Here is a 27838-nt window from a genome sequence, read left to right on the forward strand (position 1 = left end):
TTTAGCTGGGGAGCTATATTGCTTCATTGAGGAGTTTATTACTTCTTACTAATGCCTTATATTGAGACTGGGAATTAGGCCTTCCAGTTTTAATGACTCTTGCCTAAATCACAAGGGCAGCAACAGTGGAAACTTACAGATGCCTACAAGTGATTGGTGTCTGAAAAAAAAAAGTAAGCTGTATGGTATTTGGATTGTTATCTTAGAAAAGTGATAATTAGGAAGCATTTTGAACTCAAAATGTGAATGTTACTATACTCAAGGTGGGGAAAATCCTTGAGCTTCTGAGCAATCATAAATAAAACATGTATTTCTCTTCTGCTATGAGAATTATATTTAAAACTACAGACAGTTCTTAGATAAAGATGCTGTATTGGTTTTGTTCTCCCACTGCAGAGGAAGAGGGCCAGCAGCCAAAAGAGCATCTTTTCTTAAAGCTGTACTGAGTAAATAGCATGTTGGCATATGAGCAAACAGATGTGATGGACTTCTTCTGCCCTCCAGAGTCTCCTCTGCTGGGGGATGTGGCTCATAAGGAGAAGGGAAATTCAGCTTGGTGCAGTATCTTATTTGATGGAGAATCTGTGCTGGGCTTATGCAGTAGCAGCGTGCCTGCCATGGTGTAGGGTGGGGTGTCAGGCAGATCTGGCATTTGCCTGAGGTAGCAAGGATTAACTTTTACTGAAATAAGGTATTTTTCCAAATTTCTTGCATTGTTAAGAACAATAAAAACATCAGTAAAATACTTACGGAGCTATTACCAACAACCCCTGAAAATGTTTCAGCGCTGATCCAAATCCCTGCTTTGTAAAGCATTTTGATTAGCAATGATGAAACAATAATATGTGTTTGATGAGGCATGTCTTTCTTATTGTGCAATTTATTATGTCAGTGGCACTCCAGCAAGGCTTTTACTTGAACTATTTCAGTGACTTCAGTGGCACTAAGATTTCTTTCATTTTGAATTATTCAGGATGTAAAAACCTTGTGTTTTTAACAAGTAAAGACTCTCCTCAAAAGCCTGTTGTCTCTGCGATGTTACAAATAAATTTCCTATGTACATTTAAATAAATAATATTTTGTTACTTTTTTTCTGTCTGCAAAATGACAAGGAAAACTAAAGACAAGTTTATAAAGATTAGATTAATTCTTCAGGGAGCCAATGCCATGAAAAAAGTACAGAAGGGCGTGTAAGATAGCACAGGTCAAAGAAAGGATTTTGTAACATGCCGTCTGCTTTTAATTAGCGTCTTGACAAACTGGAAGAGTTCAAACATTTTTCCATGAAGAAATGTATCACAGACTTTTCTAGCTGCCAATTAAATGGCATTTAGCTACAGTGACAGTAGTATGTTGTTTTGGGTCTGTAGAAAGCACTTGCTCATGCTAGAAAATCTGGGACATTTTGTTTTGGATACAGGGTTCCTACTGGACTGGATTTTCTATCCCTCTTATGCCTCCTTCTGTAGGCATGAAGGATACCTTCTATGAATAATCTATGAATAACCAATAAACTAAGAAATAGTGCAAGGAGTCGGCAGAGATCATAATTATCAAGTGTCAGTTTGTATACACCTGTTGAAAGTCTGTCCTCTGATCAGATAATCACTTTTAAGCTATGCTAGCTAAATACTAGGGCATTTTATGACGTTCCTTTTTTGTCCATTTTTGGTACAGACTGAGGTACTTTGTCACCAGTTCTGTTTTATGGTTCATTTAAATGTTTGTGAGCATTTGTAACATGGAACTGCCCCTCAGGAGTGTGGCTCCCTATACATTTTTTCTAACTATGAAACCAGTGGTCTCTGCCCATTTCAGCTTCTGGTTCTGGCTCTAGCAATTTCTTTTTTTTTCTGGAAAGACTTGGGCTTGTTTAGGGTTTGATTTGTTTTCTTGTTCTTTTACCAAATCATTTATTTAATCCAGTTTAGAGAATAGCATTGGAGCAAGAAACACCAGTAGTGAGCTGTGGAAGAGAGCAGAATCAAGAGTACTTGGAAGAGTGGGTAAGAGAGAAACCATCCCATTAAGGAAAGCATTGCACAGAAGTACATTCTTAAAATCACCACACCTGTTTCTTCAAAAGTCATGAGACCATTTCCAATTATAAATCAAGCACAGATTCTCTCAGTAGTACCATGTTTTTAATGTCTCATCTAGCTATGTAGGGGGGAGAAAGGCAAAAAAGTAACTTACATATTTGAACAAGACTTTTCCTCCCTGAGAGGTTCATATAGAGGCCACTTACAGTAGGATGTATGCTATGTGATGAATGTGATGCTGGTTCCATTGAAGTGGATGGGCATGTTGTCTGTCTCAAAAGTGTCCCCATTTTCAATATGTGAGAAGTTGATCTTCCCTGAGTATAAATCAACTACAGGCAAATCTTCTTGAAAGTTTTCTTGAAAGATTGAAAAAATGCAGATTTGTGCACCAAGTGGAAACCTAGTGTTCTTTTATATTGTTTCTTTTCTTATACTTCCCCCTGTATTAGGTGTGGTCTCAGTTCGTGCTGGGAACCATGAAGTAGCACAGCTTCACACATCTTTGAATTGGGCTCTGCTTTGCTCTTGAGCTTGTATGTTTGGTCTTTCATTTCCCCCTCAGCTCTAAATATCCATTGTTAGGATTTTCAAGGCAAAACAGAGACAACAGAAGCAAAGCAAGAATGATTTGTTTAGGTCTAGAGAAAAGTGGCTGGTAATCAGGACAGCAGTTAACTTCACGCTACTGGATTGTGTGCCACAAAGCACACTGCTTTGTAACAGAGTTTAGGAGCCTTTCCGAAACCTGAGAAAGCAACTGGTCCCAGTCTGCTGGGAAACAGAATGCAGGATCTAGGGAAGAGCTGAGGAATCCCAGCTCTGGGATTTATATAGTGGTCCAATTTTATTTCAAAGAGCAGGAATAGAGAGCCCCAGGAGAAACTGGGGGTCAATACATTACCAGATCAATAAGACTTGTTCTCATGGTGAAGGGCCAGTCCAGTAGAGATTATGTCCATGATCTGACCTGAAAGACAGTTAATGGGATTTTTGGTTTGATAGTTTTGTTCTTTTTCTTTACTTACATAAGGTAAAGCTACCAAGTTATGACACTGATTTGCCTGCACTGGAAGACAGGCCAGCATGTAACAGGCATCTCACAGAATGTGTAAACTCACTTAACATTAGCAGTATTGTCACCATCAGCTGTTCAAAGATGATGGATTAGGTCTTTAAAATTTTGTGACACTGGTTTAAAAGCCATATGATGTCAAAATATATTACATTTTGGATACTTCCTATCTAGCTTCTTAGCCTTTATCCCTCTTGGTTACCCAGGAGGTTGGATGAGGTATTCTCCCAGGGTCCCTCTCAGCCTGAGAGAGCCTTTCAAAAATCACAAAGGGTAGAAATCCCATATCTTTAAAGTGTCTTCTGAGGCAATTTCTAATATTTTCTATTATTTAAAAACCTACAATTGAAAATGAAACATCAAGAATCATAAAGATGTTGAAGGTCCTTGGTTGCAACAAAATAAAACCTAAACATAGATTTATTTTGCCTGGCTTCTCTTTGAATGAAATACATTGTGCATCTGTTTTTCTTAAAGAGAGATCATTCAGATACCACTACATCTTGTCTGACATACTTCTTGTCATCAGTCAAATTATGGTGTACCTAAGGCAGCGAGCAGTTCTCGAGACCCCTTCACACTCACCAGGATATGCTCAGTGGAGTAGGTGTTCTATATCACTTTGCAGTTTTGGCCATGAGAACTAAGACCTGACTCACATCAGAGGTGATCACTTCTAACTCCATGGTGAACTGTGAACTGACTACTTCATGCAAGGGAAAGGAGACCACCCTCCAAGTTTTTCTTTCCTCCAAAGCTGGCAGCAATTAAGTAGCCATTTCCTCGGCTTTTTGGCGCAGGGACTGGCCTGGTTGTCCTGCTTTTAAGGAAACTCTGGTGGTATAATAAAGAAGGATACCCATAACACAAACTTGTATACACAGGATAGGGCAAAGTCAGCAGAATTTTCCAAATAAAAAGTTTTGGGCAGCCCTGTGATCATTTCCATAGCTCATCTGTGCTATGAACTGTTGTAAAGGCATCTCGAGTTTTATGCCTAACCTGCAGAAGGCCTCTTCCTGGCAATGGCTCTTGGTGCCAGATCCACCAGGAAGCATAGTCTTTTCAGAACTGTTTAGAATTCAGAAGACTTAGTTTTGTTTATTGGAAGTACAGCCTCATTCTCAGCTGCTTTAAATTTGCCATTTGCTACAGAATTTGTTAAAAGGGTGGCACTGAGAGAGCAAAAAGCTGAGACTCATGTTTGTAGGAGTCTTTGATCTCAAAATCCTTCTGCTCCAAACACAGTGGTAACATAGCAATGACAATGTTTTGCTCTTTAGGAGATCCTTGAATACTGGGTGTGATTCGGACTATTGCCCATCTGTGTGGTGTAATATTATGGGCTGAACACCAAGCACAGTAAAATTCACTAAAGGCTCATCATTATCATCATCAGTGGGTTTGGGATTAGGCTACATATGTGCAGGCAGCTCCTCCTGAGCAGAAAAAAAGGCAACACAGTTTTCTAAAAGCAGGATGAAATTAAGGACAACTCTAACAGTATATGTATCTGCAAAGGGAAATGTACTGAGCATGAAACCACAGGAAGCTTATTCAAATTTTGTAGTATGTTGATAATAAAAACATATTGGTCTAATACAAATATGCAAATATAGTCATTGGACAGAGATTATCTCTCAAAAATATTAAATATTTTTTTAAATAATTTTTGGTCCTATGTTCTGAACATTTGTGTTTGCTTTCCTCAAATATTGTAGCAAACAGGTTTACGTGTAGTATTCACATTTTAACCACTGGAGAACTGGAGATACTGGAGAACATTTGCTAAAAATGTATGCTTAGTAAATATTAATAATAATAAATGCATATTTTTGCTCTAGAAACCAAGCCACAGAAGTTGTGGTAACACTGCCTGGAACACAGGCAGTGGTGGGTGGTGAATACCTCTAGTGAGAGCAAGCAAAAGTAGCTTTAATTTTTATTGTCAAATACCTGCACCACGCTTGTTACTAGATGGTTGATTATCATCAAAAAATGTTATCAAACCATTTGGATACACTGGAAGAAACAAGCTGTTTGATACCACGTAGAGAGCCACCGCGTGGGGATCGATGGGTCACTACGGCGTAGTTGGCTCAACACCGAAGAGGCGAAATGTATCTGCAGAGTCGTGCGGAAGCACCGGGGCCGCCCGGCTTGGGGCCGGGAGAGCCCTTCCTTGTTGCGGCGAGGGCTGACATCGCGGGGACCCGGCGGTGACGGGCGGCCGGGGCGCTCCCTCAGGCCCTTCGGCCGAGGCCGCGGCTCGGCGGGCGCCGCCCGGGCCCCGGGTTGCCGGGATACGGGGCCGCGGCGGAGCAGCGGAGTAGGGCCCGTGCCGGGCCTCAGCCGGGGTCCCCCCTGGCCGTCCCGGAACATGCCCGCCGGCCGGGCCCCTCCGCCGCACCGCAAGGTGCGGGGTTTTCGGCCAGAACGTCAAGTGATGGGAAGCAGACCGAGGAACGCATCCACAACTCCCTCATCCCCCCTGCTGGAACCTTGCTGAAAGAAAAATAAATGAATTTTGAATCCATTATGCCTACTCAGTACCTGAAACACCCGGAAAGACAAGCAGAGAGTGAGAGCCAGGCGCTGGTCCGTGGGCACAGCAGGCCACTGCCTGCTCCACTGGCCAGCAAACAAACAGCGATGGCATTGCAAAGGGTGAGCCAAGTGTCGCTGGGGCTGGGGAGAAGCTGTGCCACTGGAAATCCACAAACCAATGTGGTTTTAAACTACCACATGGCAAGAAATGAGATGCTGAGCTTGGCAGAAAAGGCCCCTGGAAAATTATGCCTGTCTTTTGATGGAGCTGTTATTCATAACATTTGCAATTTTGGAAAAAGCGGTTGTTTTGGCATGTAGTTTGGAATAGAAAACTAACTTCCAGGCGGTTCTCGGCATGGACAAAACCAGAGTCAGGTTACTCCTCTGCTGCAGAATGTGCTTTTGTTACTGAAAAAAAGGCTACGCTGCAAAGTTTTCAGGAGGTTCGCAATGTGGTCAGAGTATTAACTAAAGAGAAATGCTTAGGTAATTGATGGTGGATTTCACTGAATGAGCCAAAGGAAATAAAACACGGGGTTTCACCATCAATGGCAAAATATTGCCATGGCAATGGGTAGCTTTGCCAGGAATAAACAAACAAACAACAACAGGCCTCTTCTCTTTCAGAAAAAAAAGTTAGAGAATTTTCTGTTCTTACCTCACCAAGTCTGTGCCGTTGGACATCTGGGAGGGGAGAAGATGGTGTACCCTACTTATGCAAGTCCCACAAATCCAGCTCCCTTCTCAGTTATACAATTAGATCATTTCCAGAGCAAGAAGTAACCTTTATATGCAGGGGAAGGCATTGACATTTGCTTAATAATTATTTCAGTGCTTTGGTTACTGTAATTCTGTACCATTTTCTTACAGAAGGTGGAAGGGCTCAAAAATAACATAGGTTTCTGTCATTCTTAGATGAAGTCAATTCTGCTTCAGGAGAATTGCTGATTGCTGACAGGGAAGATTTTCTTAAGAGCAAAAGCATGGGCCCTCACTTAAATTAATAAAGAGCTTTATAAAAACACAACACAGACAGTGAGGGAGCTGAGAAAGCACGAGCTGCCCTTTCTTCCACAGGCACGGATGCCTGGCAGGAAGCCACGCACAGGCACTGCAGTCCTCTCCCAGCAGGGCCTTTGAAGGTGGCCGTCTGCTTCTGAAAGCTTTCTGGACATTTTCGGCTGCACCCAGTCCCTCAGAGGATGCAGCCCCACCAGCTGGTGCGAGCTCTGTGCACCTCCTCTCGTCCCAGGCCGACAGACCTCAGACACTGCCCAGTCAAGGATTCAGCAATGTTGGGGGTCCTGCCTTGTATCCATACACTGAGTTTCTTGCAGTTTTGTAGGCTGTTGTTCCCCTTTGCCATATGCATCCATAGCACATCAAATTCCTGCTGGGCACCCATATCTGGATATGCACTAGGGCCTTGCTGGCATTATTCCTGAAGAAGACAGACATGGCCCAGTGTTGATCTTGAGATTTCATGGCCTGTAGAGCAGGAGTAATGGGCCAGAGCCAGGTAGCCCCTGTGGAATCAAGGGAGAGGTAACCAGAAGTCGAGAGAGATCTTATCAGGAGATCAAGCATCTCCTGGTGAGGAGACAGCATCTATGTGAGCCTGACTGTGTTAAATGTCTGTACCACTGGGTTGACCCTAGTAGGCTTTGTGAGCTGTGTAATGTCAACAGTCCTACGGAGAAGTGTTAAGACCCGTTAGAGTTTGCAAAACTCTTCTAATAGCAATCCTATATTGAAAACGAAAAATTATCCCATATGGCTTTCCAGCCATTTGGCATTCATTAGTTTTGTCTTACCATTCTTAATATAATGACACTTAGATGCTGCTTAAGTTCCCTATGAAATATTTATTGTAGTTTACTGTAAAGTGGTCAAGCTGAGAACTGTATCTTACAGGGTACTCATACCACACCTTGTACTCATTTCAATTGCAGCCTTCAGGCAGTATTGTAAAGATTCATCATTACCACCAAGATCCTTCCCTATCCTGTCACTTTTCAAAGAAGGTCCATTCTTAACTACACGTTTAACGTAACTGGTGTTTAAATAACAATTTTCTTTTTTTCCATCTAAAATGATCAAAACAGTTTCCAAACAAATAAATATTTTAACTTGAACTTCAAATTAATGTTGTCCATATTGAGCTGTGCTTGATCCACTTTATTTAACCAGCGCAGGAAACATGTAACAAATAAGAAGGGTTCTTTTAAAAAAAAAGAAAAAAAAAAGGCAAAAAAATAAAAAAAGCTGCAGTTACTTGGGGTCTTATTTTGCGTGAGAAAATATTTTGTTTAGGAATGACAGTCATAGGCATTCTCTCATACATTGTAATATTTTCCATGTGTGGCAGCTTGTTTTTCAGTGGTATAAATATGTGCAATAAGGGCTAAGGATAAAAATTAATCTAACAGCTTCTGCAGCAATGCTTTTGATGGTTTCACTCGATTTCATTTTCCTGTGGATACTGCCGTTAGTTCTGCTGCTTGAAATATGTGAAGAATAATTCTGAAAGGTTCACGAGGTTGTAGGGATCCAGTAAGAGATGACTGATTTCTCCCCCACACGCATACACTCCACCCCACACCCACTCACCCACCCACCAGCAAAACATAATGCTGTACTATTTTTGGTAACAGGGAAAGGGCCTCCCTGTGAAAACAGAAAGCAGTGTATTTCTCAGTTACATCACTTTGCAATCTAATGCTGTGTTGTGCTCAGTGTTTTTGTGGTGATGCAAGTCTTTTTTTTTTTTTTCCTTCCTTTTTTTTTTCCCTTCAGCCGGTTGGATTTTCCCCATCTTACAGCACCTCGCAGGTCTCTTCTCTGAGCAGTACGTTGCCTGAGTGAGTGGAAACATACAGATCAGCTGCAGGTTTCTGTCTACAAAAACAGAGTGAAAGAGAAAGAAAAGGGTTGGGAAAGCAGAGACAAATATTGACCTGGACTTATAGAAAGACATCCAATGGCTGAATAAAGAACCCTGTTCATGTTTTGGGATATTCTTTCAACTGGCTGGAACGAGAGCGGATCAAAAGAATGGGAAATGCCAGCAGACCCTTTAGAAGAATTGCTTATTTCTTATGCCTTTTATCTGTGCTTTTGCTGACTGAAGGGAAGAAACCAGTGAAGCCAAAATGTCCTGCCTGGTGTACTTGTACCAAAGATAATGCTTTATGTGAAAATGCCAGATCTATTCCTCGCAGCGTTCCGCCTGATGTTATCTCACTGTAAGGGCTGTAAGCATTTGGTTATTTAATTTATGATTTAAAATGAACTAGGATGTGTGGTGTTTTCAGTGCATACAGAAGGATGCTTGCTGCAGGGAGTACCTCCAGCATTCAGAATCATCAGCTAATGTGTTAAAATTGTGTTGCATCCTTGAATCCTGATTTTTATATCTCTTTCATCTGTCTGTCTGTCTGTGTATGTGCACACATCTCATTTTATACCTTCTTCTGTACTACATGAAACCTGCAACATTATTTTTTTGGGGGGAGTATTTTTTTTAACTAATATAAAAAAATTTCTCTGTGATGACCAGATCAGTATTATAACCATGGATATATGATGCTACATTAATTTATGGTTGTTTTTTTCTTCTTTACAGATCCTTTGTGAGATCTGCTTTTACTAAAATCCCAGAAGGGAGTTTTTTGCTCACACCATCTCTGCAGCTTCTGTGAGAAATATTTATATGATATAATTTTTGTTATGAAATGTATATGTATTCATAAATATTTTAGAAAGGGTCTCAGTATTAATTTTATAGGAAACATCAGCAGAAGATTCATTAGATGATAAAATACAAGACTTTTTAGTAATTTGAAAGTGCATGTTTAATTTTTTCTAAGTGTTTTTACTTAGTATTTTGCAAGGCTATCTGTTGTCAGTGCTACTTGGAATTATTACATGCTGAACCTTTGGTGACAGAATGTTTGTTATCTTCATTATACTTTAATTAACATCATAGTAGGGACTTGAGCATTGCAACAACTACTCTTGTTTCTTTTCTGCAGTCCTGGGACCTGCTCCCAGTATAAAGCTCTCCATTTGTAACTCCCATAGACTGTGAGCTCAGAACCCCTCAGATCAGGTCCCTCATTGCAGTGGGACAGATCCTGAGGTCCTTTTCCATGTAAAATTGCCATTGACTTCTGTGGAAGTTTAGTCACTTCAGTGGGAGTTTTGCCTTCATAGCACCTGGATTTGAACCTGTTTGTTATTTCATGCCTAAAAGTAATGAAGATTTTCTTCCAATTAAAAAAATTAAAACAGTTATTTCAAAATTAAATGAAGTATACACAGAAAAAGAATATTTTGGGATGTTTAACTACTAGGTGCATTTCAACATAGGATTTTTACAGGCTCACAAGCTTTCCTAGAAATGTGGGCATACGATTATATAATTGTGAGCTATACAGAGGTAGAGGGGGTGTAACCTGAACTGTTTATAGTGGATGTGCTGCCAGGCTGACACACACCCAGATTTGTCTCAGAAATCCGGCAAGACAGACTCCTCGATGTGATCAAAATCAAAATCGGATGTCTGTCCCAAACTGACTTCCCGTGCACTCTGGATGTGGTCAGAGGTGTAATGTTGATGTATTGGAGCCCTATGACTGTTAAATTAAACGGCTGGCATACCAATAGCTGAAGCCCTGACCCTGGCTGTACTCTGCTACCTCAAGTGGAGCTGATAAGGAGGTGCAGACATACTGTACAATTTTGGATACAGGGTAAATAGGTAAATGCAGTTACTATGGAAACCTAAATGCTTTTCCATGGTGCTTTATTCCAGAGAATCTTTTCCCAGTTGGTCACAAATCACAAAAGGGACACATTTCACATAATTCCCGCAATGGGCCTTTCAAAGGAGAGAAAAAAAACCCAGCAGCATTGGTGGAGCTTGTGTCTGAAGAGAGTGAGTAGGACATCATCTCTCTTGGCTACGATACACCACCTACACTTGGCGATGCCACTGCCAGGCAGGCAGAACTGGGTAGGGTGGAGTAGGACAGACACAGTCATCTTATTTTGAGTTATATAGTGCCTGGCACAGTAGGGTCTGGCAACAGCTTTATGGCCTTTTGGTAATAATAATAATTTCCATTTCTGCCATACAGTGAAACGCACGTTCTACACTGCTGTCTGTAAATGCTGCAACAAAACCTATGACCCCAGAAAAGCAGGTTTTGTTCCACTATGGGCTCTGATGAGTGATCTGGTTTCCAGATATATTTCTAACATGGTAGTTGAGCTGCTTGCCATCTTTGAAACGTCAGGCTGCTGATCTAAGGCTAATGACTCCTTAACACAGACCATAGGAGCAGGATTGTATCTGTGGGGACAATACTCCAGTTTGTATATGAGAAAGAAAAATTTTCATCTTTGGCAGAAGATAGTAAGGGAAATAAAAATATAGAAAACTCAGGTTAATTAAAAATTACAGTAAGTTTTAGCTTTGCATGATTATAGCTGTTTTGGTGCTTTAATTTAGCCAACAGCAAGATTTAGAAGCCTGTATGTATTTCTATATTAATAGAAATACATATAGAAATAGTACTAGTCTCCAGCACTACATTTTTGAAGTCCAAATGTAATTTGGTATCTCCAGTACACCAGTCTAAATATGGAATATGTCTGCTGCTATTATTATTTACTACTATTTTTAATGTAGTAGCGGCAACAGTCTCTGAAAAAATCATGGTCTCATGCTAAACACTACTTGTAACTCCCAGGCCAGGAGAGCTTTTCTTCTTGTGTAGTATGGATGGTATGCTCTGTGCTCTTCATGTGACAACAAAAGCACGAAGAACCTACACAGCTACCGTGAAGTGCCAGCAGGAGTATTTCCTAAATATAGAGAAAATCTCCCTGCTCTCATCTTCAGCACTTGTATCTCTGTGTATCAGCAACGTGCTGAGAGTGCCCTTATAAACTGGTGACATGAAAGCCCATAGAAAGAAGGGAGGCAATCATGGCACCAGGATTTGTACCTGCTATCACTGTACAGTTCCTGCTAAGCCATATAATCCCTGGTTACAGTGCAGTGTCTTCAGTCTCTGTCCCCAGAAGTAGTTGGCTGGTGGGTCTCAGATCAAGCAATCTGGTGTTTGAGGTCAGAGAGTGGGAGAAAACCCACTTTGTGCATCAAATACGTGTGACACAGTCACTGGGGAGAGGTATGAGATGGGAGGCAAATGAGCTCACCAAGTGCAAGACCTGGCAATCTCTACTGTACCTATACTATTTAAAGAGATACCACCCTGTTCTTTACATTATACACTAGAGTAAATAAAAGGAAGAATTATCCAGTGAAATCACATCAGAAAAGTAAAATTAGTTGCAGGATTTACTAAATTGGTCTTTTGGTTCAGAAATTTTACAAAAATACTTATTTTCTCTAAATTTGAAGTATTTCTTATTTCTGACAATAAGAAAGAATTTCCTGCTTATATTTTTTCATACAATTCATAAAGGAACACACTTAAAGTGCAAAAAACATATTCTGTAATAACCAAGTGAGAAAATAAATCAACTGCAATTTTGTCTTAATGAAAACTTCAAAATAAGAGATGAACTCATTAAGTGGATTAATTTGTACTTGGAAATCTTTCATTCCTGAATGTCTAAGGATGTCATAGCATGAATCTATTTATCCATCAGGTCCAACTGATTAAAATATAGATATGTGTCAAGAATTCCACTGGGGTAAAGTTCACCGTAGTTGATGATGTCTCACCCTATTAAATCTGTGGCAGTCCAGAGCTGAATTAAAATGGACAAATGCAAACATGGCTGATAAGCATAAATAATACTGGCAAAATCAATGCTAGTGCACTTTTAATACTTACAAAATTACATAAAATTAAATGTGTTGCTGATATTTTTACTGTTAGATGCACACACTAAGAGCTATCTCCAGAAGGTACAACCTGGTCTTAAAAATAATTCTGATTTGAACACTGCCTAAATGAAGAGATTTTCCTTTTTTTTTTCTCTAACTTCTCAGTACCCTCAGGTTAAATAAGTTTACAAAGTTAACCTATAACTGAAGGGATTTTCCTGCTTGTCAGTGGTGCAAATTCAACCTGATGTCTGGCTAACCAGCAATTTAAACCAAGAGAATTTAAACCTCTGTAGTACTTGAACATCTCATTGTTGTCCTAGTATATCTCCAGAAGCACTTGTACAATCCCGTTGTTTTACTGGCATGATAAACCCACGTTTACATTCCACAGAAGTCAATGGAATTTTATCAGATAGCCCCAGTAGACAATTTTTGGGTCCTTCCCTCTGCAACCACACTATGGTGCAGTATATCAGCCTTAAAGCCTTATAGTGCACAGAAAAAACTATGAAACCAGGCAGTGGAAATTCGGCCTACCATGGCTTGCTGAACCATTTTCTAAAGCTGGTCTTTTGTTTTGCACTTTTTTATGCAGGTTGTTTACGTCCAACACTTTTGATGTTATTAGTGATGATGCTTTCATGGGCCTTCCTCATCTAGAATATTTGTGAGTGGACAAAAGTATATTTCCTGGCATTATTGAATAGAGTGGGTGGGCTTCCAAGTTCCAGGCATTGCTTTGACCAGAATGACTTTACGACCCATTACAGGTTCATAGAGAACAACAACATTAAGTCCATCTCAAGAAATACTTTCAGAGGACTGAAATCTTTAATTCACCTGTAAGTAAAGTGGTTGGATATATTACTTGATATATTTAATATAGTAACTGAACCACTGTGTTGTTGAATTTCTCATTTTGATATATATCTGTTCGTACTTGTTTAAGTATCAATAGCAATTTGATTAGAATGTTAATCTTTGTGTTTCCACCAAAGACTTCCAAACTATGGTATGTGTAGAAGGCAATGACCCAAACAGCTTCCAAGCAGTACATGTTTGGCAGTAGCTCCCTGACTTTCTCTGCTCCGAGCACTGGGGATTTCCAACTGAGCATGTGGGAGCAGAGAGAAAGGAGTTGGGAATCTTGGCACTGGTGAGGTGAGTCCCAGTTTGGGACATGGGGAGGAGGAAAGTGGGAGCTGTGGTTAGGAAGGCGAGAGGCTGAGGCATGAACACACAGCTCTTCCCAGGCTCCCCAGTCTGGCATGGATCCAGAATAATATTTACAGCCATTCCAGGGACAGGCCATCACTGACTGTACCCATGTCCACTTCAGCCACTAATGGTATCCAAAAGACTTTGACTAAATCAAATTTGAAAATTCCCACCCAGAACAATTTTAAATCAAAGATTTGCAACAAGATGCATTTATTATGTCTTACCGATCCACTTATTCCACTTCACTGTAAAGCAGAGCAACCAGACTCCAGCAGGACTGGCTTCAAAGCCCTGCTCTGCACCCTGTCCTCTCCTGCGCGCAAGCAGGAGCACCCCACAGTCAGGACCTGTCACACACTGACACTGAGGTCTGCATAACATTCCTTGTGTTGCTGCTCAGCCCTTTGGCTATCTTGGCCAACCCTTGCTCTCTGACATGCTGCAGCCCCTTGCTGCATTAGCCAATAGGGGAAATTAGTCCAAGGCACTCTGGATGCCAGTTGGGATCAATTCACCCTATGCCCACCCCAGCGAGGGAATTTTTCACACTCTGCTCAGCAGGTGAAAAACACACTGGCAACAAATACCTACAACATTTCACTGCAAACACAGGAGTGGCATCGTTGTGCTCTGAGCTGGTGAGGCAGTTTCTAGACAGGCTTTTGTCTCTTACCTTACAGCAAGTTTATCTTTTAACAAGGAATAAATTTAATTAAAACACAATACACACTATAAGAAGACAGAAAAAAACCCAAAAATAATGGAAAAAAGGGAGACTAAAATGTGTAGTGTGCCTGACATGGGTTTATACCCAGTTCTAAGCAACTGTATTCTGAAGCATCTCTGTTGGGGTGTGTGTTATAGATAGAAGAATGGATTCTGACCTTTTGGCCTTAACATGATGACCTCCAGGAGGGTTTTGAAACAGTGTCATTTAACTTTTTCTTCCATATATTTTGATAGAGGAGAGAAAGCAAAGGTTACATTTAAAATAGTTAATGCATAAACATAACAGTGGAATTGCAATTCACCACATCCTTTACCACCAAGCCTACTGTGACTACTCATGTAGATAAAGTTACTTGTGGAATGGCTCTAGGTCTGAGGAAGAGGAAAGAGAGAGGAAAGGGAAAAAGCTACATAAAAAGGCTGTGCACATCCCATAACGACCCATAGTAGAGGTACAGGCATAATTATACTGTTCTTAAAAAGAGTAGATAATTGGATAAGGCTGGTAACTGGGACCCTATCTTCAAAATATTTATGCACATGAATAGCTTTATATTCACAAATGGGTCCAGTACATTATTTATCATATTCATTTACTTATTTATTATCTGCTGCTGCCAGTGAAAAAATTGCTTTTCTAATACAGAGAAAGGCACAGTTTCTTCTCCACAGAGCATACAGTCCAAGAGTAACATCTTGTCTTGCCTGCTACATTGGTTTCTGGGGAGGCTTCAGGAGTCTCACAAGAGAAAACATATGCAAAAGACAACCACATTTGAGGAACCACTGCCATTTGCACACATATTTTTGGGACATAGAGTTGTGCATCATGCTGCTATTGTCCATGGAGTGCTATTCACAAAGACAATGAGAAATTTGCAGAAAATAACTGCAAAGGCACCACAGAATGTGACCAGTTTAATCTGCTTGCAGAACCACTCCCCATCCTTTGGGGAAAATTGCACATACATTTTAAGAGCAATCATTTGGCACCCTGAGGCATTTTTCATTTAAAAATGAACAAGAGAGTACTTGTGTACATAAAATATATTAAAAAGAATCTTAGTAAATAAGCATACAAATGAGTTTTATGAAGTTAGATAAGATGAACTTTGTTCTGTTTAATCTCTTCACTTCCTTTTCACAACATTAGTTTTGCAATGAGGTAAGCTACCCAAACGTTTGTATTTCTATAATGCCATTAACTTTGATAATTACAGTGTGTCCTTATTGTAAAAGAAAGCCATCTAATATTTATTGTTATGCAACAGGATTTATTTTCTGATCAGAGTAGATTTAAGAAAATAAAAATTGAAGAAAAATAACTTCTTTTTACTAATTTACTAATTTGATGTCAAAATCTTACAGTTAGCACTGGAAAATAATTTCTATTCCCAATATATAATTTTGATTGCATTTCTTTCAGAACTGTGACTGTAGTGTAACTGCATGTTTGAGTCAACCTTTACTCTCTTATTATAAAGCCAATACCAGCACCAAACACCAGCACCATCTAGACAACCCAATGGTTTCTAATAAATAAGTATGCTTTTTAACAGTGAAATATAAAATACATAATTTTCATTCAAAAATTGACAAAGGCATAAACTTATTTAAATTTTTCTATCAGTCATATTCCCATGGCTGTGATGAACCACTGCTACTTCCAACTACATCATCCTTTTCAGTTTGCTATATAACAATATATAAAAACTATACAGGGCATTAAACTTGTCTCAGCTTGCAAGTCCATACAGCTTTCTCCATGTGAGTCACCTCACTTTCAAAAATTGCTCTTGAGCATAAAATTACGCATAAGTGAAGCAGACGATACACACACATACAGTATTGCAATCAGATGTACTTTGAAAGTGGTGAAGTCAGAATGGACTAATGGAATCCTCTTACAGTTACTATTCCTGATAAGACAAACAATTTTAAATGAGGCAGCAGATCTAGTATCTCTAGGCCTGTTCTTGAATTTAAGTTTATGCTTAAGTGTCTTTGCTTGACTAAAATAATTGTGGTTAATAAATAACTTTTATGTTTACAAATGAAAACAGAAGAGGTTCTAAGTCCTACTAGTTGCAAATTCTAACTGGGATCTTAAACTGGAATGATTTCTTTCTATTTTTGTTTCTTCTCATAAGTAATAAATAATTTTGTTAATTGAAAGAGGTGTAAACGATACCCTACAACATCATTCTTTTTCTGTCATGCACTCTAAGACATCTCCAAGACCTTTGGTGGACTCACACAGATATGTCTGACTGAAATGTTATGTATTGTTTGTTTAAAGCCTGCTCACATTTCCTCGTCACTTTTTGTAGCTAGAATACTCACTGAATTGAAATGAATTCTCCCAATATTAAAAATTGGGAATTAATGGCAGGTTTTTGCTGGTCCTGTACACACATACACACACACACACACACACACATGCACATTCCAGGATAGAAATTCATGCAATTTATTGTCTATTACTGCATATTTCCAAAAACTATGAGCTAAACCTAAACCCATCACAATGTAACATAGTACCAAGATTTTCCTTCCAGAAAAGATTACAAGAAAGTGGGGAAAGTGCAGTAATATGAACACCATGTATTGAGATCTCTTAAGGAAAACATCGGTAGATCCAATCATGACTAATTGTTTTAAAACGTTAAATGGCATTGGCAAAACACCAAAGGTGATTGCACTTTTTACTCTGCTAAGTGAGGTATTGTAAATGCTGCAAGGCTGTTGAAGAGTGTGAAAGTAGAAGGAGGCTTGGCAGTTTAGCAGAAGGAAAAGTCACAAAGTAAATGAGCTAGCCTTAAAAGCAATCTTTTACAATGAAGTGCTGGAGAATACCAGTGTTCTTTACCTTAAGAAAAAAACCCCACACAGTATATTACACCTTGCAAAAATGTGTAGTTTCATGAACTAGTACTAATACTGAAGTGTTTTCTTTTGCAGGAGTCTTGCAAATAATAATCTCCAGTCCCTTCCAAAAGACATATTCAAAGGCTTGGATTCTTTAACAAATGTGTAAGAAAGCAATTAATTAATCTATTAATTATACTAAAAGTATAAGGAGTTTATTTTAGAGGACATTCTGAGTAACCATTCAAACCAGTAGCAAGTAAGGGGATTTTATTACTGGATAGAGACTACATAGAATGAGTAGGATTCTTTTTTTACCCACTGTTGTTGAGAATTTACATTCGTTCTGAATATTCCACCAGTTATGAAGATAAGTAATATTGTTAGTAGTTATGTAATAAAGATGCATGTTCATTAATACTTTGTGAATAAGAAGGAAGTATCCTTAGGGATGCATGAGAGAACAAGGCATGAGGGGAAGGTTTTTAATGGAGTAACATTTTAATGCGCAAGCAATTTCTGGGAAAGCTATCTTGTATCACAAAAGCAAGTGTCTTACTAAGTACCATATCCCCTGCTAAATCTAATTGCAACCAAACCAAAACATCAGCTTGTTTAAATATAACCAAATACCAGTAAAAATACAAAAGATAGATAAACAGGTAAATTCTGTAGTTGCTTCATTGAAATAGATCCTGTTTACACTATTCAAATCTCGGTTCACCTGATTTGGCATAATAAGCACAGAAAAAGCCTGCTCCCTGTATTCACAAGGTAGGCTGAATTCCTAGTGTAGAGCTGCAGTAGTAAGATATGGAGATGGTCAGTGTATCTGGTAGCATTACTTGGCATGACTGACCATGGCCAGGTGGTTACACAGTTTGGTCCTGGCACTTGCCTGTTCCTGTACATACGATCGGAAGTCTAACTCAAGACAGCTGTAAAAGACTTGAACAGAACACCTTTGCTTGTGTCTCCTAAAGCTCTAAATGAGTATATCTAAAGGGGACAGTGAATACTGACTGGCTGACCATAAGGTTATGTTAATTCCTATTTTGTTATCTAGAATGCTCTTATAAAGTGTAGTCCAAAAAAACCAGGGGTCAATAGTTTGGTAAGCTTTTGAGTACCTGTAAACTTGGGGAAATCAACAAAAATGTCTGGCTGATCATCAAGTTAAGGTCTCCTTGTTTACCTTACTATAATTAAATCTCTGTGTGTGCTGGTATGTGGATTTAAATATGAGTCAGGACAAATTGAGCCAGGAAGGCATCAAGTGAGAATAAGCAAGAGGACACATATTTAACATGAGCCTGTTTTTTTGTTCTACAAGGAGGAATACATCAGCTGACTACTTATTTTCAATGCATGATTGATTTGTTGTAGAGATCTTAGAGGCAATGCATTTAATTGTGACTGCAAACTGAAGTGGTTAGTGGAATGGCTGGGCAGCACCAATGCAACAGTCGAAGACATTTACTGTGAAAGCCCAGCAGAATATAAGAAGCGCAAAATCAATAGCCTCTCTCCAGAAGAATTTGATTGCTTTATTACAGGTAATGTGCTTCAAATTATTTAATCTTGTTAAATTGAAGTCAAAGCTATAGTTTTTCATTCTCTGCTCATTTTAGCAGGAAGTCTGCATAGTGGATGGAACTTCCACTAAAATCAATATGAATCCTGTGCAGGTGTAAGTGTGGCATGGGAATCATTTGCGAGCGGGGTCTTATATTGCAGCATCTACTCAGACTTTAACATGTTACATAAGGATTTGGAGAACTGGAACATAAAACAGCACCTCTTTCGATTAAGAAAGATTGAAAACCAAATCGCAGTGCTCCTTTATCAACAGAAAAATTGGACTAGTGATGAAACACTGTAATTTGTAAAAAATTGCTATCTGATAAGCAGATTTTTTTCAGTACAGTATGTAAAGTATCCCTATAATTATCATCTGTTGTGTGCACTTTTGCAGAATTTGTAGTTTATCAGTCCCTGCCATACCAATCTCTGTCAGTAGATACTTTCTCATATATGAATGATGAACACGTGGTTATTGCTCAGCCTTTTACTGGAAAATGCATCTTTCTTGAATGGGACCATGTGGAAGTGATGTTCAGGAATTATGACAACATTACAGGTATGACTACAGCTTGACAAATAACATTCCAACAGCTGATCCAAAAGTGGTGCTAACCCTGTCTTTTACTTTTCTTTTCATAGGTACTTCGACTGTTGTGTGTAAACCTATAGTTATTGAGAGTCAGCTGTATGTCATTGTCGCACAGCTGTTTGGAGGCTCCCACATATATAAAAGAGATATTTTTGCTAATAAGTTTATAAAAATTCAAGATATTGAAATCCTTAAAATCCGAAAACCCAATGACATTGAAACTTTCAGGATTGCTGAAGACTGGTATTTTGTTGTTGCAGACAGTTCAAAGGCTGGTTTCACCACAGTTTACAAGTGGAATGGGAATGGATTTTATTCCCATCAGTCTCTGCACGCCTGGTACAGAGATACTGATGTGGAGTATCTTGAAATATCTGGCAAACCACATTTAATTCTGTCAAGTAGTTCCCAAAGACCTGTAATATATCAATGGAACAAAGGAACCAATGAATTTGTTAAGCGGTTTGATATCCAAGATATGGAAGATGCATATGCAGTGAAACATTTCAAAGTGAAAGAGGATGTATACATTTGCTTAACAAGATTTATTGGGGACTCTAAAGTAATGAAATGGGGTGGTTCAGCATTTCTGGATTTACAAAGGATGCCATCCCGAGGGTCAATGGTATTCCAACCACTTCAGATAAGTAATTATCAATATGCCATTCTTGGAAGTGATTATTCTTTTACTCAAGTCTATTATTGGGATGCGGAAAAGGCAAAATTTGTGAAGTTTCAAGAATTAAACGTACAGGCACCAAGATCTTTCATACATGTCTCCATCGATAAATCCATAGATTTTCTCTTTGCTTCAAGTTTTAAGGGAACTACATTGATTTATAAACATGTCAGAGTTGACTTAAGCGCATGACACTCATAATTCTGAAATTACATGAGACTTTCTACCGTAAGTGGACAAAATGAACTAAATGCATGATGACTCTCTTATCTTACTTCCAAATGAATGCCTTTAAAAGTTGAGATTGCTAGAACAAAGTATTACTAGTATCTTCATCTTTAATTGTCAAGTCTAGTGGTGTTGGAAGTTGCATTTTTTAACAAAAGGAAATTAAATTAACTGTTCTTTGCATCCACAATATGTAAATATGCGTGCAACTGCATCTGTTGCTATAAAGAATATTAAGATGTACTTTTCCATTTATTTATTCACCTGTTTGAAAAAACTGCCAAATAAAATGTTTACATTTTGTGTCTTTCACATTCCAAATATTATTTGCAGGTGATACTTTTTATTTGTGTATATATTATACACATATAAAATAAACCCAAGAAGGCATGTTGCCCAACACAATGTTGTACTGCATAGAAGATGTCCAATATTGAAGATCAGGTGGGTTTTACATACAAAAAGAAGTTCTTGATAAAAATACTGCATTGTAACACAAGTCTATAAATTATCACCTGGACATATCCTTGCAGTTATGTGAAGCTTCACTAAATTAAACAGAACTCTACCCAGAAAAAAGTATCTAGTTATATAGATCTGGCTATAGGATGAAGGGTTCAGTAATACACATCTAATTATAGGATGGGGATTTGTACTGTGTATAGCTGGAAGCACCCAATTCACTAAAATTTATAAAGAAATCTGCAGAATAAAAGACAAGGTAAAGGTCTGTCTTTCTCCACCTGATGCTGAAGCAGCACAAAACAAATCTCTTGTATAACACTGGGGCTGTTAACTGTGCTGAAAGCTAGAAGCACAGCTTATTTTTCAGCTAGCAATATTTCTATAGCTGAACTGTCACACATCACTTGCATGAATTCTGTGTGTCCCTGTCAAGTCTTTTCACTGTAATTGAATTATTTAGTCTTCAATGAATTTATTCCTTATTCTGAATGAAGCTAGTGAATGCGAAGTAATTTTTTTCTACTATCCTGCACTGAAGTTTAGTAACAGATCCTTCTGAAATTCAGGGAATTTTGAATTTGGCAGAATAAATTCAGTTTGTATAGAATATGCAACTCCAGGAAGGATACCTATATCTGTTAAGCTGTGCCAAGTTCGAATTTGGCATCAAAATCTATTACAAACTCAAAGTTAAAATAGTCTTTTGTTTACATACATCTAGTGCATCACTTGTGAGAAACCTACACTGCTGCTGAAGATAATTTGGTAGAGCTCAGGAAGAGAGCTCAAGTTTATTTTAGAAACCTTTGCACTTCACTTGAAGTTATCAAGCATTGTGGCTCCAGTGCCATCTTTAAAATATACACATGAATACCATGTATATTTATACACATTTCTAACATTTCTAACATTCACAAATGTTGACTGGCAAATAAGACTAATCATATGCATGTCAGCTAATCACATGAGCTGATTAATGTGTATTTTAAGAAGCCAGTCCTAAACACTATGTTTCTATTATAAAGAATGGAGGGGGTTTATATTAAATGTTATTTGAAAAGAAAAAATTTCAATTGAACAATACCATTCTAATTGGTAATTTTTTGGATACCTTTTTATTCATAGCTGCCTGGGTTCTGGTCAGTAATTGGCTTAATAACTACCTATTCCATAAGTATTTACAGTGTGTCTAGAAAGATTTTAAACTATGTTTCACAGCTGAAACGTCCAATTTTTTTCTTAATAAATACATTTTCAAAAATCATCTTGATAAATCATCTCTTGTTTGACAGGTTTCTTTTATATGTCAAACTTTATTTTCTTTATATATTTTTAGCTTTTGTATGAGCATGATTTCAAACCCCAGATGAACCCAAATAATCTTTTTTAATATTTCTCACTGTTGGCTGCACATCTGTGATTATGAACTCAGTTTGTCCATTTCTTCTTCAGTGCTTGCATGGCAAAGAAATGAAATGCAAAGTCGTGAACCCATCTCCAATCTACCAGCAAATCATGAAGTGTTTCCTGCTTCATCTTGTCTTTTGTTTCAGTCTTTTACTTAAGGTCCTATTGAATTACATGAGCTGATTTTGATCTGATTTTTCCTATTATACTTGCCTACATGCTCTCTCTATCAAATTATAGAGGTAATAGCTATGTATCCCTCTTATTATGGACATATTATGAATTTAAGTGGAGTTGGAGAACCTTGCTAATCTGCTACCAACATTTATTTACAAACACTATTGCCCAATATATTGTCTCACAATTCTACCTTGAGAAAGTTGTTTCATGGAGTCATATTTCAGAGCCAGCCAGCCATGCTGGCTATGCCCTATGCTACAGTAGTGCTGTGATTGTTTTCCTGAAATAACATGACAGACTTATGAGAATTCACTGTTACTCCTGGGTTTAAAAGAAGAGTTTAAAAGCCTGCAAGGGTGTGAGTCAGTAGACTTTTACATTCATGATGTCTGTAAAGCTAACAGCAGTACAGTGGAGGGTAGCAAGAGATTAAACTGCTGGAGTATGTAACTGCGTTATTGGTTTAGTTGTTCCTGCAGAAAATTTGACCTGCAGTCAAGTCATAATTCTTTTGGAAAGTTCTTAATGCTTATATCCTTTTTGGAACGTCAACTAATGACTATAAAATGCTGAATATAAATCTGTTCTCTTCTGAAAATCCCTTTCTCTAGTCAGTTTATGTCAGGTGGATACTCACAGGGACTACAGGCAGTTTCTTATTGTGCAAGTATAGCATTTCTTTGCACCACATGAGGAACTGGGTTATTTTTAGAACGGAACTCATAATCCTGAACGTAGAAGAGTGTAAAGGCTCATTAGGTGGTTCCCTATGCTGTTTCTTTCTAATTTCAGAGACTGGGCATTTTAACAGCTCATCTGAGCGTAAGGCCATATTCCATCCTGGCTCTCTGCTCAGGATTCCCTCTGGTATCAGTGAAAGACTCAGACAATAACTAGAATAGAACCTTTTATCATATATACATTGATACTTCTTAAAAATGTTGTTTAAAAAACCCCTTTTCTTTCAGCAAAGTCTATCTTACTTGTGGCTGACTGGTTGTCTTCTGTAGTTGTAATGGATTTTCTAAACTCCCTAATTATTTTGTGTATGACTGACAGAGTATGTAAAGTACTAATTGTATTACAGAAGACAGTCCTGAAGGTTATTAATGGGTACTGTTGATCCTTGATGCTGCTTAGTTGTGTTAACGTCTAAGACATAAAAAAAAGGTTAGTGGAATTGTATTGTATTCCTACAACTACTTCATTATTTTTAATAGAGCAAAAAGAATATACACCTCTTTACTCTGGAAGAGATATATAAAATACATTCAGAATACCTGACACTACACCACGTGTAACTTTTTATTTTGTCTATTGTAATGTCTAGGACTTGCGGGTTTTTTGTTTCTACTTATTTTCCATTGAAAAAATATTCCAAAATGCACTCTTCCTACACTCTTTCCTTCAGAAAGGAAAAATCTTATTGTGTAAGGTAACAAAACAAACAGAAATGTATTATTGGTTTGTATTTAATTTTAACTATAACTTCTCTTTATTATCTTAATTTTTTTACCTTTATTTGAAGGGGTTGTAACAGCCATTCAAAGTACACTTGAGGATGGGAAACAATTATTGGCATAATTAATAAGATGTGTGATATGCTTTGATATGTTTTAGTGGGAAGATCACTGTCTAAAAGCTGTATTTATGTATATGAGCATAACAATATATTGTGTTAGCATTCAATGGAAAATAAAGAATATTTAAACCACAGAATTAACAAACTGTCCTCAGACTTACAATAGCACCAAGAGAAAGCAGAGAAGTCATCATGCCCAAAATGTTACAAGGGACAGAGTATCAGCCCACAGCAAGTCTCAGGAGTCTGGAAATTTTCCCTTTCAAGGAAGTATTTTCCTTACCGCAAAACCAGAATGTGTTCCTCCTCTGTGGGGACCCCTGAAAATCCAGACAATCACCCAGCTCTTGCAAAATATATTAAGAGGCTTATAGACTTAATGCACTACATCCTTGATCCTAATATGTGGAATTTTTTCCTTTTGACACCTCTTTGTTACATTAGCCTCAACCGTGGTGACACATATGGAGTGGTAAGCACGCTACCGCCCACCGCAAGGGCCAGGGCCCTGCCAGGGCTGGACAGAAGTTAAGCCAGGTTCAGCAGATGGAAAATGCAAACCCAAACACTCAATTCACTCAGCTGCTAATGCCTCCCTCACTGCCTAGCAGGCTTTCTCTCTGATTTGTTATACATATTGCCAACACTTGCCGCTACCTTTCATATGTCTGCAAGCCTTCTCCTCACATACTCGCTGATCTGGAGACCTGAGTGTGGTAGTAAAGCTGTGATTTAGACTTCTATTGATTAGAATGGCTGAATGTGTTTTTGTGGCCACGAGCTGACCGATAAATGTCGAGGTCTCAGGGAGTTCAATTCCTCAAGACAGAGCTGCGGTACACTGCCTGACTTACTGCTAATGGCAACTTTTCTTCATTACTGATGACTCTGAATTCTAATGGCTGCTGTTACAGGCATGTCTCTGTTTATAGTTCACTTAAACAAAGTGCTCAGAGGCGAACCTAACCCTATTTCTATTCAGGAATTTTCCTGAAATGAGCTATAACTACAAAGACCTCCAGTGTGCTATACAGAAGTAGTGTTGTATTTGCGCTTTGAGACTTTGAATCTCTCCAATTAGTTATGGCAGTGTAATACTTCTGTCTTCAAATTTGTTACAGTAGAAAGCAATTTGCCCCTAAATACGCATATTTATATTCATATAATTGTTTATTTATACTCCAAATAAACTGAAGTGGATGATGGCAATAATTATGTTACTGTTTCCAATTTCCCATTCATCAAATCAGTTTCTGAATTCTCAAAAGTTGTTTTCAACTCAGCCTTACTTTATGCCTCCTACTGAATTATTTCAATTGAAAAAGGACTTTCTGACCCATTCTCACTTCCTGTTTGAAGGCCTGGATAGTGACAGCAGTATGTTAGCAAGTTGTCAACCTGCCCAGATGGTGAGCATCCAAAAATGCTGAAAGAGCTTCAGAATAAACAGGCTGATCTGCTAAGAATACACAGTCCTTCATTAAAAACCATTTATGTGCAAAAGAACTGAAAGTAACAAATATAATGTCTATTTTTATAAGAAGTTCATTGGATAACCAGTGGAGTTTCAGTCCGGTAAGATCCACGTTTATCTGAAATTATAAATGAAAATGGAAGTGTAAAATTTCAGGAGAAATGAGGTACCTCAGCATGTGGGACAAGCTGAACAGTAAGTTGAGGGGCCAGAAATGCAAAATACTATACACAGGAAATAAATGCTTGCAAAGTTTAAAATTAGCAATAAAGGAAGTCAACTTGATATTGTCCTGAGCAACTCAGCAAGTCACTGATCTCAACATACAACAACAGGAAAGAATAAATAATGTTACCAAATGTGCAGGGTAATAGGGGGAATACAATACTACATGTCATGGCAAATCAATGGTGTTGCCTTATCTGAGATGCTGCATGAAATACTAATGTAAACATCACAAAAAAACACACTGCAGGATGATTAAGGACTAAGAGATATAGAAAAACTCATTGAAGATGTGGAACAAGATGACACTTGACACTGCTAAACACCAAGCCATAAATTGAAATACCTTCCCCCCTAAAATAAACTGTGGCATTTGTTGTCATAGGCAGTTGTTGAGTACAATAACATAGCATTCAGAAAGTCAAACATGGACAAATTACATAAAAATTGTAATTATGTTTTTTAGTACTGAACATAATTGCTATTTATTAGGAAAGAGGAGGTTCTTTGCACTTCTGTCAGAAGCATCTGGCTGTAGCCACTTTGGATGAAAAGCCAAGAAGTGGGATAATGAATATGCTCCAGTGTGGTATTTCCTACCTTCATTTCTTGAGACACATTGTTGAACTTCATTGCTGAGGTCCAAAAAATAAAATACATAAGTTGTACATATGAATTATCTGTTCAGAACCATTTACAATGCCAAAAAAATCTGGAAGATACAGGCAACGTAATTCCTTGAAATTATGTCAACAACTAAAAAAATTTGGCAAACTGTTTGCAAACACTTGAGAATGTAATTGCACAACTTGGGCCGTATTCAGCTGTTTTAGTCCTGACCAAAGTAGACTCCCGTGGGAAGAACAGAACTTAGCCTTTTTATAAGCTTATTATTAAGATTTGAACATTAGAGCTGTAGGAATATTAGCTGCAAAGTACGTTATGATTAACCAGGTAATAGTATTATCCTGTGAGGCAGTAATTTCTAAATCACAGGAACAGATCACGAATTTTGGGAAAACAAACAAACAAACAACCCCAATGTCACAATTTCCAAATAACTGAAATTTGAAACCCCTATCCTGCTCCCTTTTTGTCCCCCATATACAATAACAAAATGATACTGCCCATTCAGGAAAAATACCAGTGAATATGTTGCTCCAGAGTGTGAAACAAAGGAAGAAAAAGGACAAATCTGGAACAGAAAATTTAATTGCACCTGTGAATCTCTAAATTTTCTGAGATATAGATTATTCCTGAAAAGAGAACATCCTTTTAATGTTTACATTTGAAAGCATTAGCTACCTGGATTATAGACTGCAAACACAAATCAAAATCCACTGCTTTTAAATAATTCATATGCGCTGGCACTAGTCCAGTCTTAAATCCTATCTCTAACTTTACCTTAGCATTATTTAAAATAAAAATAACTCCTTCAAACTAAACTCACTTAAATATCTGGTACAGCAACTGCTAGGAAAGCTCTGCCTTTCTATACAGGGTTCTGGAGTTCATCAAACTGCAACAGCAGTATGATAATCATATTTTATTATCTTGAACCAAATTGGAAATGAATGTTTGTTCCAGAATTACAACTAATTTCAGAATTTCTGCAAAATTATTTTGAGAACAGTGACAATATCAGAGGATTTAAGAATAAGAAAAACGGAAGATAATTTCAACTGTTTCTCAAAAAATCCTATGGTTGTGACTGTTGTCTAAAAGCTGCATAAATGTAACCAAGTACAGTTGCAAAATAATCAGTTAATTCAATGACATGAACTGTAAATTGTACCTGGCAAGACTATTACATATCAACTATGCTAGAGCAATATCACTGTATACAACCAGAGCTCTCTTAAGCCAGTAATTGGAGAGGTGTTTCCTTCTCTGAGAGCACCTTGTAGCCCTCCTTGTGCCTGTGCAAGGAGCAGGCAGCCCAGAAGCTGCCCTTGGAAGAAGGGAACAAGCTCCATGCAAACCTAGACAGCGACAATTTCCTGGAAGTACAACCACAGACCGGAGGCATTCCTCCCAGTGACAAGGACAACTCAGCAAGGTCTTGAGGGCAC

The 27838-nt window shown here is 38.2% G+C and overlaps 2 protein-coding genes across 5 annotated transcripts in view; one reads left to right on the forward strand and one right to left on the reverse strand.

Annotated features, from left to right (window-relative positions):
* LOC116790147 (protein FRA10AC1) overlaps positions 1 to 5294 on the reverse strand; it is a 41251-nt gene extending 35957 nt beyond the window's left edge. Inside the window, exon 1 of the mRNA XM_032694879.1 lies at positions 5074 to 5294. Coding sequence (XP_032550770.1) covers positions 5074 to 5109 — 36 coding nt within the window. The 5' untranslated portion in view covers positions 5110 to 5294. The remainder of the gene's footprint in view (positions 1 to 5073) is intronic.
* The window catches only part of LGI1 (leucine rich glioma inactivated 1), a 33530-nt gene extending 9761 nt beyond the window's left edge, over positions 1 to 23769 (forward strand). For 2 of the 4 annotated variants that reach the window (XM_032694876.1, XM_032694875.1), the window contains exons 2-9: positions 8464 to 8912; positions 9293 to 9364; positions 13131 to 13202; positions 13306 to 13377; positions 17447 to 17518; positions 18740 to 18909; positions 19329 to 19493; positions 19577 to 23769. In XM_032694876.1, the coding sequence (XP_032550767.1) occupies positions 8722 to 8912; positions 9293 to 9364; positions 13131 to 13202; positions 13306 to 13377; positions 17447 to 17518; positions 18740 to 18909; positions 19329 to 19493; positions 19577 to 20397 (1635 nt within the window). In that variant the 5' untranslated portion in view covers positions 8464 to 8721 and the 3' untranslated portion in view covers positions 20398 to 23769. Of the gene's footprint in view, positions 1 to 5495; positions 5785 to 8463; positions 8922 to 9292; positions 9365 to 13130; positions 13203 to 13305; positions 13378 to 17446; positions 17519 to 18739; positions 18910 to 19328; positions 19494 to 19576 lie in introns of those variants that run through there. The other 2 variants (XM_032694877.1, XM_032694878.1) reach the window with 2 other exon arrangements.
* Positions 23770 to 27838: the final 4069 nt, after the last annotated feature.

The sequence above is a fragment of the Chiroxiphia lanceolata genome, chromosome 8, assembly GCF_009829145.1.
Source record: "Chiroxiphia lanceolata isolate bChiLan1 chromosome 8, bChiLan1.pri, whole genome shotgun sequence".
In the NCBI taxonomy this organism is placed as follows: domain Eukaryota; kingdom Metazoa; phylum Chordata; class Aves; order Passeriformes; family Pipridae; genus Chiroxiphia; species Chiroxiphia lanceolata.